This window comes from Anas platyrhynchos, chromosome 33, assembly GCF_047663525.1.
Source record: "Anas platyrhynchos isolate ZD024472 breed Pekin duck chromosome 33, IASCAAS_PekinDuck_T2T, whole genome shotgun sequence".
Lineage (NCBI taxonomy): Eukaryota > Metazoa > Chordata > Aves > Anseriformes > Anatidae > Anas > Anas platyrhynchos.
Genome location: NC_092618.1, coordinates 6790826 through 6810033, shown reverse-complemented (window position 1 = coordinate 6810033; position 19208 = coordinate 6790826). Strand labels below are relative to the sequence as shown.

The 19208-nt window shown below is 64.4% G+C and overlaps 2 protein-coding genes across 3 annotated transcripts; both read right to left on the bottom strand.

Annotated features, from left to right (window-relative positions):
* Positions 1-670: 670 nt before the first annotated feature.
* Positions 671-7481, bottom strand: LOC140000338 (latent-transforming growth factor beta-binding protein 4-like). 2 transcript variants are annotated; one of them, XM_072030187.1, is made up of 7 exons: positions 6991-7481; positions 6589-6911; positions 5208-5273; positions 4595-4723; positions 3023-3172; positions 1799-1951; positions 671-1086 (listed from the first exon to the last, which is right to left on the bottom strand). In XM_072030187.1, exons 2-7 carry the CDS (start codon positions 6788-6790, stop codon positions 686-688), a joined length of 1101 nt encoding a protein of 366 aa, XP_071886288.1. In that variant the 5' UTR covers positions 6791-6911; positions 6991-7481; the 3' UTR covers positions 671-685. The 2 variants fall into 2 exon arrangements, with proteins under 2 accessions (XP_071886288.1, XP_071886289.1); XM_072030188.1 differs by lacking the exon at positions 1799-1951 and having other exon boundaries at positions 6991-7478.
* Positions 7482-8299: 818 nt separating this feature from the next.
* Positions 8300-16268, bottom strand: LOC140000197 (latent-transforming growth factor beta-binding protein 4-like). Its single transcript, XM_072029992.1, has 15 exons — positions 16037-16268; positions 15866-15934; positions 15645-15767; positions 14378-14542; positions 14001-14147; positions 13408-13914; positions 12552-12680; positions 11836-11961; positions 11632-11757; positions 10999-11118; positions 10801-10926; positions 10593-10718; positions 9829-9951; positions 9613-9744; positions 8300-8307 (listed from the first exon to the last, which is right to left on the bottom strand). Exons 1-15 carry the CDS (start codon positions 16188-16190, stop codon positions 8300-8302), a joined length of 2181 nt encoding a protein of 726 aa, XP_071886093.1. The 5' UTR covers positions 16191-16268.
* Positions 16269-19208: the final 2940 nt, after the last annotated feature.

Sequence of the window (19208 nt, the reverse complement as noted above, 5' to 3'; positions counted from 1 at the left end):
TCCTCTCCGTACCCCTCCCTGTCAACGTAGGGATGGACGAAAATACTACCTGCACTCCTGCTCCGTCCACTAACCGTGCCAGCCCCCTAAAGTCTCTTTTGATAGCCTTCAGGCTTCTGTCATCAATGTCATCACTACCTGCCTGGACTATCACAAGAGGATAATAGTCTGAGGGGCGTACCAGGTTGGGGAGCTTCCTGGCAACGTCCCTGACCCTGGCCCCAGGGAGGCAGCAGACTTGACCCAGGGAGGCAGCAGACTTATGCCGGGACTAGGCCGGATTAGGCCGGATTAGGCCGGGACTAGGCCGGATTAGGCCGCATTATGCCGGGATTATGCCGGGACTAGGCCGGATTAGGCCGGATTAGGCCGGGATTATGCCGGAATCAGGCCGGGATTATGCCGGGACTAGGCCGGGACTAGGCCGGATTAGGCCGGATTAGGCCGGATTAGGCCGGGATTAGGCCGTGTCTCACCCACGCAGGCCACGCGTGCCGCGTCCAGCCGGTAGCCGGGGTCGCAGGCGCAGGTGAAGCCCTGGGGCACCCGCACGCAGTGCCCATGCTCGCAGCCGCTCAGCACCCCGCACAGCTCCGGCGGCAGCGCCTCGTCCCGGGGGTCTGCGGGGGGGGGTCCCCGTCAGCCCCCTCCCCATAAAAAAAACAAAATCCCCCCCCAAAACCCCTCAATCCCGCCCCCCCCCAAACTCACCATCCTCGCTGGCTCGCCCCGGCCGCTCGGCCACACCATGGGGCTGGAAGAGCCACGGGGGGGGGTCCTGGGGGGCGCTGGGGGGGCTGCGGGGCCGGGAGGAGCGGGGGGGGCCCCGGCGGGACCCCTCGAAATCCTCCAAGTCCTCGTAGCGGGGGGGGGCGGCGTAAAGGGCGTCCCCGCGGGGGTCGTAGCCCCCCCCCAGCCCATAGGGGTCGTAGTCGGCGCGCAGCCCCGGGGGGGGCAGGCGGGGGCCCGGACCCCCAAAGGGGAGGGGGCCGTAGGGCAGCCCGTAGTGGGGGGGGCCGTATTCGTAGGGGGGGCCCAGCCCCGGGCCGGGGGGGCGCAGGACGTTGCAGAGGAACTCGAAGTCATCTGGGGGGGGGGGGGGGGGGGGAGAAAAAAAAATGGGGGGGGGGGCAGGTTGTGGGGTGGGGTCCTAAAAATTGGGGATGCTAAGGGGGGGGGTGTAAAGAGGTGGGGGGGGCACTGTTATATGGGGGGTGCCCAAGGGGTCTCCATTAGGGGGGGGGCGTTGTGGGGTGGTGGGAGGGTTTCCCATTATTGGGGGGGGCAAATAGGTCCCTGTTATGGGGGGGGTCCAAGGGGTCCCAATCATGGGGGGGGTGTCTAAGGGGGACCCACTCTGGGGGGTGCCCATGGGGTCCCCATTATGGGGGTCTGGGGGGGGTCCCTATTGCTGGGGTAGGAGGGGGGCAGGGTGGGGGTCCCCCTGTGTGGGGTCTTGGGGACATGGGGACATGGGGACATGGGTATAGGGGATGGGGGGGTCGTGGGCATGGGAGGGGGCATGGGGACGTGGGCATGGGGGGGGGGACAGGGACATGGGGGGACATGGGGACACAGGGATGTGAGGCTATAGGGCCTTAGGGACATGGGGACATGGGGACAAGGGGACAAGGGGCCGTAGGGGACAGGGGTGCATGGCAACATGAGGCTATGGGGCCACGTGGCTGTGGGGTCATAGGGACGTGGGGACATGGGGACACGGGGACATGGGGACGTAGGGGACACGGGGACATGGGGATGTGGGGACACGGGGCCATCGGGGACACGGCGGTGGCACCTGAGTGTCGCGCGGGGCACAGGGCGCAGTCCATGCCCCAGGCCTCGCCGTAGAGGCAGCAGCACTCGGTGTAGGTCGCCTGCCGGTCCAGCCGCGGGCGCCCGCACACCAGGTCGGGGCCGACCTCCTGCCAGCACACGGCCGGGTCCTCCTCTGGGGACGGGGGGACACGGGGACACGGTGACGGGGGGCGTGGGGAGGCGGGGAGGCGGCGGGGGATATGGGGACATGGGGATGTGGGGCGTGGGGCATGGGGATATGGGACACAGGGACATGGGGACATGGTAATGTGGGGACAGGGGACATGGGGACATGGGGACAGGGGGACGTGGAGACATGGGGAGGTGGCGTGGGACGTGGGGAGGCAACGGGGGACATGGGGACACAGGGACATGGGGACATGGAGACACGGGGACATGGGGATGTGGGACATGGGGACATGGGGATGTGAGATGCGGGGACATGGGGACATGGGGAGGTGACGTGGGATGTGGGGAGACAACAGGGGACACTGGGATAAAGGGACGTGGGACATGGGGACGTGGGGTATGGGGACACGGGGACACAGGGATACAGGGACATGGGGACATGGGACATGGGGATATGGTGACGGGGGGTGTGGGGACACGGAGAGGCAGCGTGAGACGTGGGGAGGCAACGGGGGACGTGGGTATATGGGACACAGGGACATGTGGACACAGTGACATGGGGACATGGGGACACGGGGACGTGGGGATATGGGGACACGGGGACACGGGGACATGGGGACACGGGGACATGGGGACATGGGGACACGGGGACATGGGGACACAGTGAGGTGGGGACATGGGGAGGTGATGTGGGATGTGGGGAGACAATGGGGGACACTGGGATGAAGGGATGTGGGACATGGGGACATGGGGACACGGGGATATGGTGACGTGGGACAGGGGGATGTGGGACAAGGGGAGGCGACGTGGGACATGGGGACACGGGGACACGGGGATTTGGGGACATGGGGGATACAGCGCCATGGGGGTATGGGGACACAGGACGTGGGGACACGGTGACGTGGGACATCAGGATGTGGGACATGGGGACACGGGGGGGGCATCAGGGGACAGTGCCGGGACACGGGGATGGGGGGCCACGGGGACATAGGGCAGGGATATGGGGACACGTGGGGACAGGGCGACACGGGGGGGGTGACGGTGACACGGGGGGGGTGACAGGGGGTGGCCTCACCCATGGCGCGGGTGTCGTTGGTGACGCAGCGGCGCTGGGAGCCGTCCAGCACCAGGGGGGGGGCGCAGGAGCAGAAGTAGGAGCCCACCGTGTTGACGCAGCGGCCCCCGATGCACGGCTCCGCGTCCTCGTCCTGGCACTCGTCGTTATCTGGGGGGGGGGCGGTGGTGGTCGGCAAGGGGGTGGGGGGCACGGGGGGGGGGGCTGGAAGGGGGCTCGGGGGGCTGGAAGGGTGCTCGGGGGGCTGAGGGCAGGGTGCTTGGGGTGCGAGTAGGGTGCTCGGGGTGCAGACAGGGTGCAGGCAGGGTGCTGAGGGTGCAGGGAGGGTGCACTCAGGGCACAAGTTGGGTGCTCAGGGTGCAGGTATTGTGCAGGGAGGGTGCACTCAGAGCACAATTAGGGTGCTCAGGGTGCAGGTAGGGCACGCTCAGGGTGCTCAGGGTGCTGGCTGGGTGCTGGAAGGGTGTGGGCAGGGTGCTCAGGGTGTGAGCTGGGTGCAGGCAGGGTGCTCAGGGTGCAGTCAGGGTGCAAGTAGGGTGCTCAGGGTGCAGGTAGAGCGCACTCAGGGCACAAGTTGGGTGCTCAGGGTGCAAAGAGGGTGCTCAGGGTGCAGCCAGGGTGCACTCAGAGCACAATTAGGGTGCTCAGGGTGCAGGCAGGGTGCTGGCAGGGCACAAGTTGGGTGCTCAGGGTGCAAGTAGGGTGCACTCAGGGCATAAGTTGGGTGCTCAGGGTGCTGGCTGGGTGCTGGCAGGGTGCTCAGGGTGCAGGCAGGGTGCAAGTAGGGTGCTCAGGGTGCTGGCAGGGTGCTGGAAGGGTGTGGGCAGGGTGCTCTCAGGGTGTGAGCTGGGTGCAGGCAGGGTGCTCAGGGTGCTGGCGGGGTGCAAGTAGGGTGCTCAGGGTGCAGGTAGAGCGCACTCAGGGCATAAATTGGGTGCTCAGGGTGCAGACAGGGCACGCTCAGGGTGCTCAGGATGCAAGTTGGGTGCTCAGGGTGCTGGCTGGGTGCAGGCAGGGTGCTCAGGGTGCAGGTAGGGTGCTGGCAGGGCACAAGTTGGGTGCTCAGGGTGCAAAGAGGGTGCTCAGGGTGCAGCCAGGGTGCTCTTAGGGTGCTTTCTGGGTACAGGTTGTGTGCTCAGGGTGCAGGTAGGGAGCTCAGCGTGCTGGCTGGGTGCTCAGGGTGCTCTCAGGGTGCAAGTAGGGTGCAGGCAGGGTGCAAGTAGGGCGCACTCAGGGCACAATTAGGGTGCTGAGGTCAGGGTGCTGGGGGTGCTGGGGGTGCTGGGGGTGCTGGCAGGGTGCTCAGGGTGCTGAGGGCAGGGTGCTCAAGGTGCGAGTAGGGTGCTCGGGGTGCACAGGGTGCTCTTAGGGTGCAGTCAGGGTGCAAGTAGGGTGCTCTCAGGGTGCAGGCAGGGTGCTCAGGGTGCTCAGGATGCAAGTAGGGTGCTCAGGGTGCAGGCAGGGTGCACCCAGGGCACAAGTAGGGTGCTGGGGGTGCTGAGGTCAGGGTGCTGGGGGTGCTGGGGGGGTGCTGGGGGGGTGCTGGGGGTGCTGGGGGTGCTGGGTGCTCACCCACGCACTGCAGGTGCTCCTGCTCGTAGTAGTAGCCGCTGGGGCAGTAGCAGCTGAAGCCGGGGGCGGCGTTGATGCAGACCCCCCCCCGGCACAGCTGCGGCGCGAACACCCGGCACTCGTCCACATCTGGGGGGTAAGGGGGTAAGGGGGGGGGCGACGTCAGGGGGAGGGTCCTCGGAATTGGGGGGGGCACCCCCGAAACGGGGGAGCCCCTATATAGGAGGGGAACCCCAAAATAGGGGGGGTATTGCCCCAAAATAGGCGGGATGCACCCAAAAGGGGAGGGGCGTAACCCCACAAAATAGGGGGGGCATCCCCAAATTGAGGGGGCACCCTGAAAAATGGGGACATCCCCAAAATGGGAGGGGTGAGTCCCCCAAATGGGGGCCATTCCCAAATTAGGGGGGGTGAGTCCCCAAAATGGGGGGCATCCCATAAATGGGGGAGCCCCAAAACAGGGGTGGCATCCCCAAAATGGGGGGGCATCCCCAACATTGGGGAACCGCTAAATACAGGGGGGAGCCCCTGAGTAGGGGGGGGAGTCCCTAAACGGAGGGAACCCCCAAATGGGGGGGCCCCATCGCTGTGCCCCCCCCGCGGCCGCACTGACCTGCTGCTGAGCCCTGGGGCCCCGTGGTCTGGCCGGTCCCGTGGGGGCAGAGGGCTCGGTGCTCGGCTTGGGGGGGGGACAGAGGTGTCACCCCCCCTGCACCTTGGCACCATCCTGACCCCATCCCCAGCCCATCCCTGTCCCCATCCACACCCCGATCCCAATCCCATCCCATCCCAGTCCTAATCCCTGGCAATACCCACCCCAATCCCAATCCCTTTACAATCCCATCCCCATCCCCATCCCAAATCCCATCACCACCCCAAACCCATCCCAATCCCTTCCCACCCCAATCCCAGTCCCATCCTCATCCCATCCCCATCCCATCCCAGTCCCAATCCCAATCTATCTCAATCCCATCACCAACCCCATCCCAATTCCATCTCCACCCCCCCAATCCTATCCCAATCCCATCCCAATCCTAATCCTATCTCCATCCCAATCCCATCCCATCCCAGTCCCAATTGCAACTCCAATCCCATCGCCATCCCATCCCATCCCAAATCGCATCCCATCCCACTCCACTCCAATCCCAATCCCATCCCATCCCATCCCAGTCCTATCCCCATCCCTTCCCATCCCAGTCCCAATCCCCATCCCCATCCCCATCCCTGTCCCCATCCCCAATCCCAATCCCAATCCCCCATCCCCAATCCCCATCCCCATCCCCATCCCCAATCCCATCCCCAATCCCATCCCCATCCCCATCACCAATCCCATCCCCATCCCCGTCCCCATCCCCAATCCCAATCCCAATCCCCCATCCCCAATCCCCATCCCCATCCCCATCCCCATCCCCGTCCCCATCCCCATCCCCAATCCCAATCCCAATCCCCCATCCCCATCCCCATCCCCAATCCCATCCCCAATCCCATCCCCAATCCCATCCCCATCCCCAAACCCATCCCCAATCCCAATCCCAATCCCCCATCCCCAATCCCAATCCCCCATCCCCAATCCCATCCCCATCCCCATCCCCATCCCCAATCCCATCCCCAATCCCATCCCCAATCCCATCCCCATCCCCAATCCCATCCCCAATCCCATCCCCAATCCCATCCCCATCCCCATCCCCAATCCCATCCCCAATCCCATCCCCATCCCCATCCCCAATCCCATCCCCAATCCCATCCCCAATCCCATCCCCATCCCCATCCCCAATCCCATCCCCAATCCCATCCCCAATCCCATCCCCATCCCCATCCCCAATCCCATCCCCAATCCCATCCCCAATCCCATCCCCAATCCCATCCTCAATCCCCATCCCCATCCCCATCCCCAATCCCAATCCCCATCCCCAATCCCACTCCCACCCCAATCCCTTCCCACCCCACGCCATCCCCAATCCCCTCCCCCCCCCATAGCGTCCCCATGTCCCCACCGGTTCCAGGCGTGGGGCACGGCCTCGGGGGGGGGCAGCGGACCCCCCAGGCGCCCCCCACGCTGCAGCAGCACTGCTGCCGGCTGACGTTGGGCGCCAGCACCCCGCAGGCGGGGCTGAAGCACGCCGCCAAGCCCGGGGGGGCTTCCACGGCTCCGGGGGGGGCCGGAGGAGTGGGGTCGCTGGGGGGGGTCCCCCGCATGTCCCCGTCACCGGATGGAACTCGTGCCCCCCGTCGGGGCAGAGGCAGAGGAAGGAGCCGTCCACGTTCTCGCAGCGCGCCGCCCCGCACACCCCCGGCAGCGTCGCGCACTCGTCCACGTCTGGGGGGGAAACACGAAGGCGGGGGGGCTCAGTGTCACTCTGGGTGTCCCCCCCCTGCTGTCCCCGCTGTCCCCGTACCCTGGCAGTGGTGGCCGTGCCGGGCGGCCTCGTAGCCCTGGTGGCAGGCGCACTGGAAGGAGCCGGGGAGGTTGTGGCAGGCGGCGTGGGGGCCGCAGCGGGACCCCCCCTCGGCGCACTCGTCCTCGTCTGCAAGCGGGGAGGTGACGTTTTTTTGGGGGGAGGGGGCGGTGGGGACATTGGGGGGGGGGAGCGTGGAGCCGTCCCCCAAAAGCTCAGCCCCATGGGGGGGTCCCCACTGTCCCCCGATGGTCCCTGCTCTCCGTCTCCATCCTGACCCCATGGAGAAGCCCCCCTGCACCTCGACCCCATTGGCTTGTCCCCAGTGGCCCCATTGGCTTGTCCCCAATGTCCCCCATCGTTTTGTCCCCATTATCTCCCGTGGTGTTGTCCCTGATGTCCCCTGCTGCCCATCCCCATCCTGACCCCATAGAGAAGTCCCCCTGCACCTCGACCCCATTGGCTTGTCCCCAGCATCCCCGTTGTTTTTTCCATGTCCCCCATAGCTTTATCCCTATTGTGCCCCATTGGCTTGTCCCTGATGTCCCCCATGCCATGGCCCCTGCTGTCCGTCCCCCTCCTAACCCCATGGAGAAATCCCCCTGCCCCTAAACCCCATAGTGGTGTCCCCGCTGTCCCCTAGGGCAGGGTCCCCTCAGCCTCTCCGTACCCCCATCCCCATCCCCGTGCCCCAGTCCCTGTCCCCATGGCCCCATCCCCGTCCCCATGGCCCCATCCCCGTCCCCATGGCCCCGTCCCCGTCCCCATGGCCCTGTCCCCATCCCCATGGCCCCATCCCCGTTCCCATGGCCCCATCCCCATCCCCATGGCCCCATCCCCATCCCCATGGCCCCATCCCCGTCCCCATGGCCCCGTCCCCATCCCCATGGCCTCATCCCCGTCCCCATGGCCCCATCCCCATCCCCATGGCCCCGTCCCCATCCCCATGGCCTCATCCCCGTCCCCATGGCCCCATCCCCATCCCCATGGCCCCGTCCCCATCCCCATGGCCTCATCCCCGTCCCCATGGCCCCATCCCCATCCCCATGGCCCTGTCCCCGTCCCCATGGCCCCGTACCCTCACACCCCCCGCCGTCCCGGGGCCGGTAGCCGGGCTGGCAGGGGGGCACGCAGCGGTAGGATCCGGGCAGGTTCTCGCAGCGCTCGGCCCCACACAACTCGGCCCCATGCTCCTGGCACTCGTCCACATCTGCGGGGACACCGGGGGGACCCCAAGCATGGGGGGGGGACAAGGTGGGGTGGGGGATGATGGGGACCACGGCCCCGGGCAGGATGAGCCCCGTGCGCATCACAGCCCTGTGTGCGGGTTCCCATCCCTGTCCCAGTCCCCATCCTCGTCCCGTTCTGGTCCCTGGACCTGTCTCCATTCCCATCCCATCCCCAACCCCATCCCAATCTCACCCTAATCCCATCCCAATCCCATCCCAATCCCACCCCCTATTTTCATCCATTATTGGTCTCCATCTCCATCCCCATCCCAATCCTGTTCCAATCCCACCCCCATCCCCATTCCAAACCCATTCCATCCCAGTCCCAGTCCCAGTCGCAGTCCCAGTCTCAGTCCCAGTCTCAGTCCCAGTCGCAGTCGCAGTCCCAGTCCCAGTCCCAGTCCCAGTCTCAGTCCCAGTCCCAGTCCCAGTCCCAGTCCCTATTTTCATCCATTATTAGTCTCCATTTCCATCCCCACCCCAATCCCATCCCCATCCCATCCCATCCCATCCCAACCCATCCCATCCCCACCCCAATCCCCTCCCATCCCCCTCCCATCCCCATCCCAATCTCACCCCAATCCCATCCCCTCCCATCCCCATCCCCATCCCAGTCCCAGTCCCAGTCCCAGTCCCAGTCCCAGTCCCAGTCCCAGTCCCAGTCCCAGTCCCAGTCCCAGTCCCAGTCCCTATTTTCATCCATTATTAGTCTCCATTTCCATCCCCACCCCAATCCCAATCCCATCCCCATCCCATCCCCATCCCAATCCCACCCCAATCCCATCCCCTCCCATCCCCATCCCATCCCCACCCCAATCCCACCCCAATCCCATCCCCTCCCATCCCCATCCTAGTCCCAGTCCCTAAACCCATCCACTATCGGTCTCTATCTCCATCCTCACCCCAATCCCAACCCCAACCCCAATCCCAATCCCCACCCCCATCCCCATCCCCATCCCCAATCCCAATCCCCAAGCCCCCATCCCCATCCCCATTCCCATCCCATCCCCACCCCAATCTCCTCCCATCCCCATCCCCATCCCATCCCAATCCCATCCCAATCCCATCCCAATCCCCTCCCATCCCCACCCCAATCCCCTCCCATCCCCATCCCAATCCCACCCCAATCCCATCCCCTCCCATCCCCATCCCAATCCCAGTCCCTAAACCCATCCACTATTGGTCTCTATCTCCATCCCCAACCCCAACCCCAACCCCAACCCCAATCCCAATCCCAATCCCAATCCCAATCGCAATCCCAACCCCAACCCCAACCCCAACCCCAATCCCAATCCCAATCCCAATCCCAATCCCAATCCCTATCCCAACCCCAACCCCAACCCCAACCCCAATCCCAATCCCAATCCCAATCCCAATCCCAATCCCCGCTCACCCTCACACCCCCCGCCGTCCCGGGGCCGGTAGCCGTGCTGGCAGGCGGGCACGCAGCGGTAGGATCCGGGCAAGTTCTCGCAGCGCTCAGCCCCACACAACTCGGCCCCGTGCTCCTGGCACTCGTCCACATCTGCGGGGACAGGGCCACCCTCGCCGCCAGCCCCAGGGTGGGGGGCACCCAAAATCCCCCCCCCCCAACCCCCCAGCCCCTCACCGTGGCACTGGGCCCGCTCGGCGTCGGTGCGGAAGCCGGCGGGGCAGTGGCACTCGAAGGCGCCGTCGGTGTTGGCGCAGCGGCCGCCCCGGCACACATCCCCGCGCTGGCACTCGTCCACGTCTGGGGGGGGACACGGGGTGAGGACGGGGGGGACATGGGCACGGGGTGGACGTGGGTACAGGGGGGGGACACGGGGACAGGGGGGATACGGGGAAAGAGGGGGACACAAGGGGCTGGTGGCACCCCGTGGTACCCGGATGCGTGGGTGGGCGGTGGAGGGGTGGGGTGGGATGGGATGGGACTGGGGTGGGATTGGGATTGGGATGGAAATGGGGATGGGGTGGAAAAGGGATGGGATGGGATTGGGGTGGGATTGGGATTGGGGTGGAAAAAGGGTAGGATGGTGATGGGATTGGGGTGGGATGGGGATGGGATTGGGATGGGGATGGGGACTGGGGTGGGAATGGGGATGGGATGGAGACAGAGATGGGATGGGGGTTGGGATTGGGGTGGGATGGGATGGGGACAAGGAGAGACATTGGGATGGGATAGGATGGGGATGGGATTGGGATGGGGATAGGATTGGGATTGGATGGGGACATGGATAGGCACGGGGATGGGATTGAGTAGATTAACTGGGACTAAAAAACCGCAACTGGAATAGAAACCACAATGAGAATGGGGACTGCAATGGGATCGGGATGGGTATGGGGACGGGGACAGGGACAGGGACAGGGACCGGGACCATGCCGGGCTCTGACCAACGCATGCGGTGCCCTCGGGGGTGCTGGCATAGCCCTGGGCGCAGAGGCAGCTGTAGGAGCCCTCGGTGTTGAGGCACTCGCCGTGGGGGAAGCAGAAGTCGCCCTCCAGGCACTCGTTGACATCTGTGGGCAGATGGGGGCCGTGGGGGGGCCGTCGGGTGTGGGGGGGACATGGCACCATCCCCACGCCGCCCCCACCACTCACCCGCGCATGGCGCGCCGCCGGCACCCACCCGGTATCCGCGCCGGCACTGGCAGTGGAAGGAGCCCTCGGTGTTACTGCAGCGGCCGTGGGGACCACAGGGCGAGCCCGTGGCGCACTCGTCCACGTCTAGGGGGTGGCACAATTAAGGGTTGGCCCCCCCCTCGGGGGGACAGGGGGGACGTGGGGGGACGCGGGTACCTGCGCAGCGCCCGTGGCGCAGCTCGAAGCCGTCGCGGCACGGCCGGCACTGGAAGGAGCCCGGCGTGTTGGCGCACTCCTGGCCGGGGCAGGCCAGGTGGTTCTCGCACTCGTCGATGTCTGCGCGGCACGGAGAGGGGGCGGCGGTGGTGGCACCGTGGGGAGGGCGTGGGTGGTGGCACCACGGACGGGGACACCACGGATGGGGACACCACAGATGGGGACACCACGTATTGGGAGGTTATGGATGGGTTCACCATGGATGGGGACACCATGGATGGGGACACCACGCATGGGGACACCACGCATGGGGACACCATGTATTGGGAGGTTATGGATGGGTTCACCATGGATGGGGACACCATGGATGGGGACACTATGGCATGGTGACCCCATGGCTGCTGACCCCATAGATGTTGAGTTCTTGGATGGTGGCGTTATGGCACGGTGACCCCATGGATGGTGACCCCATGGATGGTGACCCCATGAACGATGACCCCATGGGTGTTGAACACGCAGATGGTGTCCCCATACCCTTGGTGTCCCCATACCCTTGGTGTCCCCACAGCCCGGTGTCCCCACACCCAGTGTCCCCACAGCCCGGTGTCCCCACACCCCGGTGTCCCCGCTCACCCTGGCACTGTCCCGTGGGCGTGCTGGCCTGGTAGCCGGCCGGGCAGATGCAGCGGTAGCCACCGGGCAAGTTCTCGCAGCGGCTCTGGGCGCAGGGCGAGGGGCTCTGGGCGCATTCATCCACATCTACGGGGACACGGCCACCTCAGCCCCATCCCCGTTGTCCCCATTGTCCCCCTCTGTCCCCCCCCCGTCCCTGCTGACCTTGGCAGTCGGTGCCGCCGGGGCCGGGCCGGTAGCCGGGGCCGCAGACGCAGCGGAAGCTCCCCACCGTGTTCTCGCAGCGGCCGGGGGCGCAGGGCCGGGGGCTGCGCCGGCACTCGTCCACGTCTGGGCAGGCGGGGGGACGGACGGCAATGGGGACAGACGGACGGACAGGAGCGGGGACGGATGGAGAGGTGGGTGGGAGGGAAGGGGGAGAGGGGAGTGGGGAGGTGGGTGCGCGGGGAAATGGGGGCAGGGGGAAATGGGGGCACGGGGAGGTGGGGGCATGGAGAGATGGGTGGGTGCGTGGGGAAACGGGTGCATGGGGAAATGGGGGCAGGGGGAAATTGGGGCTTGGAGAGGTGGGTGCACAAGGAAGTGGATAGATGGGGAAATGGGTGCACGGAGAAATGGGTGGGTACATGAGGAGGTGGGTGCATGGGGAAATAGGTGGGTGCATGGGGAGGTGGGCGCATGGGGAAATGGGTGCAGAAGGAAATGGGTGCGTGAGGAAATGGGTGCATGAGGAAATGGGTGGCTGCACGGGGAAATAGGTGCACGGGGAAACGGGTGAGTGCATGGGGAGGTGGGTGCATGGGGAAACAGGTGCACAGGGAGGTGGGTGCACAGGGAAATGGGCGCACGGGGAAATGAGTGCAGGGGGAGGTGGGTGCACGGGGACATGGGTGCCCAGGGAGGGGCCGGGCGCCGCTCACCGATGCAGTGGGTGCCCTGGGTGCTGAGCCAGAAGCCGGGGTGGCACAGGCAGGTGTAGCCGCCCTGGCGCGGGACGCAGCGCCCGGGGCCGCAGATCCGCGGGTTCCGCTCGCACACGCTGCCGGCGGCTGCAAGCGGGCACACGTGAGTAACACATGTGTGTGCAAACGGGCAGGCGTGCAGCTGTGCACACCTGTGCAAACATGCACGCATGCACACTGTGCACGTGTGCGCAATCAAGCATGCATGCAACTGTGGACATGTGTGCAAATAGGCATACAGGACACATGCACACGTGTAGGCGTGTGTAAGTAGGCATTGTGCACACGTGTGTAAGCAGGCATGCATGTAGCCGTGCACACGTGTGCAAATAGTCATGCATGCAAACCGTGCACACGTGCACAATATATTTAGCTGTGCATGCATGAGATGCACACGTGCTACTGCAGCTGCATGCAGCTGGGCAAGCCTGCAATGGTGTGCACACGTGTAACACGCACGTGTGTAACTGTGCACGCCTATAACTGTGCACAAACGAGACTGAATAAATGCAAATTGCACACGTAACTGCTTGCACATGTAACTGAGCACACGTGCACATGCAACTGCACACATGCAGCCATGCAAGCATGCAACCATGCACAAGTGCACAGCCACATGCACACACGTGTGACCTTGCACGCCTGTGCTGAGATGTGTATGTGCAACGGCGCAGAGCGTAACCACACGTGCAAAAAATAAAATAAAATGCACGCACACAGCTGCACACAGTGCAACCCTGCGCACATCTGCAACCATGCATGCGTGCAACGGTGCACACACGTGTGCAGCCGTGCACAAGTGCCCCAGCCCTACCTGGTGCCGGACCCTCCGGGCCGGGTGGCGTGGGGAGGGGTCCCAGCAGCCCCAGGGTGGGTCGAGGCACGATGACAACCTCGGGGGCTGGTGGTGGCACCTCGGGGATGCGCGGTGGCACCTCGGGGACGCGTTGTGGCACCTCGGGGACGTCTGGTGGCACCTCGGGGACACGTTGTGGCGCCTCAGGGACCCGCTGTGGAACCTGGGGGACATGTGGCACCTCAGGGACATGCGGTGGTGCCTCAGGGACACGTGGTGGCGCATCAGGGACATGTGGTGACACCTCGGGGACACGTGGTGGTACCTCGGGGATGCGTTGTGGCACCTCGGGGACACGTGGTGACACATCGGGGACCCGTGGTGGCACCTCGGGGACACGCGGTGGCACGTGTGGGACGCGTGGTGGCACCTCGGGGACGCGTTGTGGCACCTTGGGGACCCGCGGTGGCACCTCGGGGACAGGCGGTGACCTGCTGGGGGGCGGCCGACCGGGGCGCCAGCGAGCTGTGGGGCAGAGCAATGGGGTGAGGGGGGGTCCTGGCAGCCGGGAGGGGTGGGGGGGGACAAAGCGGGGGGGACAAGGGGCTCACGGGCGGCGGTCCCAGCTGGGGAGGGGACACGGGGACGCCCCAGGGGGACACGGGGCAGGTCCTGGCCCAGGTAGCGGGTGTTGTAGTGCAGGTCGGAGGCCGAGTAGTGGTAGCCGGGGCCGGCGGGGCAGATCTCCTTGAACCCCTCTGCAATTGAAGGGGGGGGAGGGGGTGTCAAAATGGACCCCCCCCCCAAAAAAATTACCCCCCTCCCCCAAAAAAAACCCCCCTCCAAAGGGTGAGCCCGTGGCTTTGGGTGCAAATCCCATGAAACGGAGGCTCCCCAAAGGGTTTTTGTTTTTTTTTGGGGGGGTCCGCCCTAAAGGGTTTTTTTTGGGGGGATCCCAAGGGGTTGGGGGGGTCCCGGGGGGGCTCACCGGAGCCGAAGGGGGGGCAGCGCTGGCACGCCGGCCCCCAGGCCTTGCCCACGCGGCTGCAGCAGCAGATCTGGCGGGTGATGTTGCGCAGGGTGGGCAGCGCGCAGCGCCCCTCCCGCAGCACCCGGTAACATGGCTCCCGCGCCTCCGAGATCACCTGGTGGGCTGGGGGGGGGGGGCGGGGGGGTGGTACCGGTCACCCTAATCCCAATCCCAATCCCAGTCCTAGTCCTGGTCCTAACCCCAATCCCAATCCCAACCCCAATTCCAATCCCAACCCCAATTCCAATCCCAATCCCAAACCCAATCCCAGTCCTAGTCCTGGTCCTAACCCCAATCCCAACCCCAATTCCAATCCCAACCCCAAAACCCCAATCCCAATCCCAATCCCAATCCCAATCCCAGTCCTAGTCCTGGTCCTAACCCCAATCCCATTTCATCCTGTTCCCATCCCAATCCCACCTCATCCTACTCCATCCCCATCCCACCCCAATCCTTTCCCCTTCCTCTTCCCTTCCCTATCCCCTCCCAATCCCAATCCCAATCCCAATCCCAATCCCTATTCCATTTCAGACCACCCCCATCCCCATCCCATCCCCATCCCCTCCCAATCCCAACTCCAACTCCAATCCCAACCCCTACTCCCTCCTCACCCCATCCCCATCCACATCCCAACCACAATCCCAATCCCAACCCTAATCCCAATTCCAACCCCAATCCCAATCCCTACCACAATTCCAGGCCCTGCCCCGACCTCAACCCCAACCCCAATTCCAATTCCAATCCCAATCCCAGCCCCAGCCCCTGCCCCAACCCCAATCCCAATCCCAATCCCAATCCCAGCCCCAACCCCAGCCCCAACCCCAATCCCAATCCCAACCCCAATCCCAGCCCCAACCCCAACCCCAACCCCAATCCCAACCCCAATCCCAATCCCAATCCCAATCCCAACTCCACCCATAATCCCAACCCCAACCTCATCCCCAATCCCACCCCCAACCCCAACCCCACCCCCAACCCCAACCCCAATCTCAACCCCAACCCCAACCTCACCCCCAATCCCAATCCCAATCCCACCCCCAATCCCATCCCGATCCCAACCCCAATCCCAATCCCAACCCCAACCCCAATCCCAGCCCCAACCCCAACCCCAACCCCAATCCCAATCCCAATCCCAATCCCAATCCCAACCCCAACCCCACCCATAATCCCAACCCCAACCCCACCCCCAACCCCACCCCCAATCCCATCCCGATCCCGATCCCACAGATGCAGCTGCTCCGGGACGAGTCCAGGATGAAGCCCTCGTGGCAGAGGCAGGCGAAGCTGCCCCGGGTGTTGGTGCAGAGCCCGTTCTTGCAGAACCCCCCCTCCTGGCACTCATCCACATCTGGGGGGGGGACGCACACACACAGGGTGGGGGTCAGCACCCCAAAACCCCCCCCATCCCCTTTTAACCCCCCCAAAAATAAATCTCCCCAAACTCACCCACGCAGGAGCCGTTGGCGCGGCGGAAACCTTTGGGGCAGGGGTGCTGCCCCACGGCGGGGGGGTTCGCTGCAAATGGGGGGGGGGAGGGGGGGACAAAGTGAGCCCCCCCCCCCACACCGCAGAACCCCCCCCAACCCCATAACCCCAAAAAAAAACCCGCTGCCTTACGGGGGTCGGCGTCACAGGGCTGGCACTCGTGCACCCCCCAGGCCACGCCGGCCCCCCGGCAGCAGACGTCCTGGGTGCGCAGACCGGGCAGGGGCGAGCTGCACTGCACGGGGCGGGGGGGTCGGGGGGCGCCGGGACCCCCCCGTGTCCCCATGTCCCCCCCCACGTCCCCATGTCCCCACCTGGATCCCCAGGTCCCCCTCCGTGTCCCCACCACATCCCCAGCCCCACATCCTCGGCCACCTCCCCGTGCTCACGGTGCCATCCCCATGTCCCCACCCCAATGTCCCCATCCCCATGTCCCCATCTCCACCCCAATGTCCCCATCCCCATCCCAATGTCCCCACCCCAATGTCCCCATCCCCATGTCCCCATCCCCACCCCAATGTCCCCATCCCATCCCAATGTCCCCACCCCAATATCCCCACCCCAATGTCCCCATCCCCATGTCCCCATCCCCACCCCAATGTCCCCATCCCATCCCAATGTCCCCACCCCAATGTCCCCACCCCAATGTCCCCATCCCCACCCCAATGTCCCCATCCCCATGTCCCCATCCCAATGTCCCCATCCCTGTCCCCATGTCCCCATCCCCGCCCCCAAGTCCCCATCCCCATCCCCATGTCCCCCATCTCCCCAGGCACAACTTGTGGCCATTTCCTCAAGTCCTATCATTAGTTATCTGAGAAAAGAGGCTGACCCCCTCCTCATCACAACCTCCCTTCAGGAAGTTGTAGAGTACAATGAGGTCTCCCCTGAGCCTCCACTTCCGCAGACCAACCACCCCCAGCTCCCTCAGCCGCTCCTCACAGGACTTGTGCCCCAGGCCCTTCCCCAGCTTTGTAGCCCTGCTCTGGGCACACTCCAGGGCCTCGATGTCCTTCTGGTACTGAGGGGCCCAAAGCTGAGCACAGCACCTGAGGGGCGGCCTCACCATGTAATACACAATAAATGTTTGTTCATTGTCTTTTGTATTATAAAAACAAGGAGTTCCGTTTGAGGAGCAGGAGTTGCGAAGGCTCCCTGCTGAAGTAAGGAGCTGGATAATACTTGGCTAGACACTATGAAAATTCTTTTGCTTAATGTAACAAAAAAGAGAACCCCCTCCCCTTCTCTCCTTCTGCATCTCAGTTGCCTCTTTCGTTCAAAGACCCTGCTGCAAAGCTCATGTAACCATCTCCTGATAAGTTGTTAAACTAGTGTATCAACATCCTGCCTTCCTGTCTCACGCTGGGCCAACATGACCAACTAAAAAAAGAAGTTGAACCACAACGCCGAGGAAGACTACGGCCTTCATCTTCACGACCACCAGAGGGACAGAGACGACCCCCTAGCAACAGTGCACACAGTCGCAGAATATACCAGGATGTGCTGCGTAATCCCGGAATTACCAAGATATAAAAAGGGACCCTGGGGGGGGTGAGGTGCGTGCCGTTGGTGGAGCCGAGACTCCGTTGCCGCCCAGCGCTGTTTTGCTTGCTGTTGCTTACTCAATAACTTCCTTTCTATTATTAATGCAATGCTCTCTGAAAATTAATTAAGGGGGCAACTTATAACACTGGGGAGCTCTGCTTGGGCATGGCTGGTGCGGCTGGTGGCGAAAGTGGGGTGGCTGGCGGGCAGCCTGCGATGGCAACCGATTGCGTTGCCCTTCACGGGCACCAGGCCTTGCAGCTGCCCCTGAGCAGCTCCTCTGGGAAGGATCCAGCGCTGAAGCATCTCACAGTGCTGGGAGCTCCCTTCACATCGGCCACGCTAATGCTGAAATTCCTCCTGTCCTCCTCCCTGCCAGGCGTCCAGCCAGGTGCGGGAGCACTCCATCTGCCTCTTCCAAGCCGTGGTGGAGGCTGTGCTGCGGCAAAGGAAGAAGGAAATGAAGAGGACGGTTCACAGCAGCCTTCTCCCACTCTACTTTCATATGAGAGACCAGAGTGAGAGCGTAGCAAAGGTACAGATCTCAGAGCTGAGCAGTTATGTGGGCAAGGGTGTGCTGATGCCACAGGGTTGCTCTGGGGGATCTCTGGCCGGCAGCATGAGCTGCCTCCGATGGTGGCTGTCCCGTGGCCTTGCCTTGGCCACTGAACCCAGTGCACGCTGCCCCCCACCACAGCCTCCCATAACGCGCTGGGAAAGGCTCGCAGCCCTGCCAAGAGGAGGGGACAGAGGGTCTCCTTCCCAAGGCTGTGCTGCTACCTCCCAACCTCTGCTGCTCCGCAGGCCTCTGGGGAAGCTCTCGCCGTGGCTGCAGAGTTTCTGCGACGCAAGGAGCTCAAGCGCTTTGTCCAGACAGAACAGACGTGGAGGATCGGGGAGTGCTTGGTAAGGACCCAACTTGGTTTGCCCCAGCTGGGCAAACGCGCCCGGCCAGAGCCCGCTGCCTGCAGCCGCATCCTCGCTCCCTTCCTGCCAGCACAGAGCCCCAGGGGGCTCTTCTGCAGGCCCCTCTGCCCTCCCTGCCCCCAGGATGCTGGAGGAGACCCTGGAGAGGGTGTGCAAGCCCCGTGACCCTGCGTTCTCTCTCTCTCCAGCTGCAGCAGGACAGAGGCAGAGTAGAAGAATACCTGCAGCAGAGCCAGCCCTACCTGAAGGCCACTCAGACCCTTGTGCGACTTGAGGCCGTCAGATTCATTGGTGAGCCCAGCCCCTGGGTCCCTCTTGGGGCAGCCTTTGGCAGCCCCAGGCACTGCCCTGGCAGTGAGGCACAGCCCTGTTGCCCCCAGAGCCCCCCGACTGGGCCCTTGCTCCAGGGTGCAGGAGGGGGCACAGCCTGGCTGGCCAGGCCAGGGGCTGCGCTGCTGGGAGCGTGCTGGGGAGCGGGGCTCTGATGGGGTCTCTGTGTCTAGGTCTTGCTGCGCGCTACTGCGAGGACCAGAGCGAGGAGAAGCTGGAGGAAATCCTCATCGGTGAGTGAGGGCAGTGGGGGGTGTGCTAGGGCTGGGGGGACAGCGGCAAAGGCCCCCGTGCCTTGCCCTGCTCCAGGGAAATGCTTCGGGGCGGAGGAGCAATGCAGCCATAGGAACGAGGGAGAGGAGACGGGGTAGCCTGTGGTGTCAGGGAATGGCCTCCCAGCCTGGAGCTGGGCAGTGCCGCTGAAAGGGTTGAGTGTCCCTGAGGAAGAGTCAGGGGAAAGGGCAGTAAGGCTGACAGAAGGTGGGAGCCTGTTGTAGAGCAC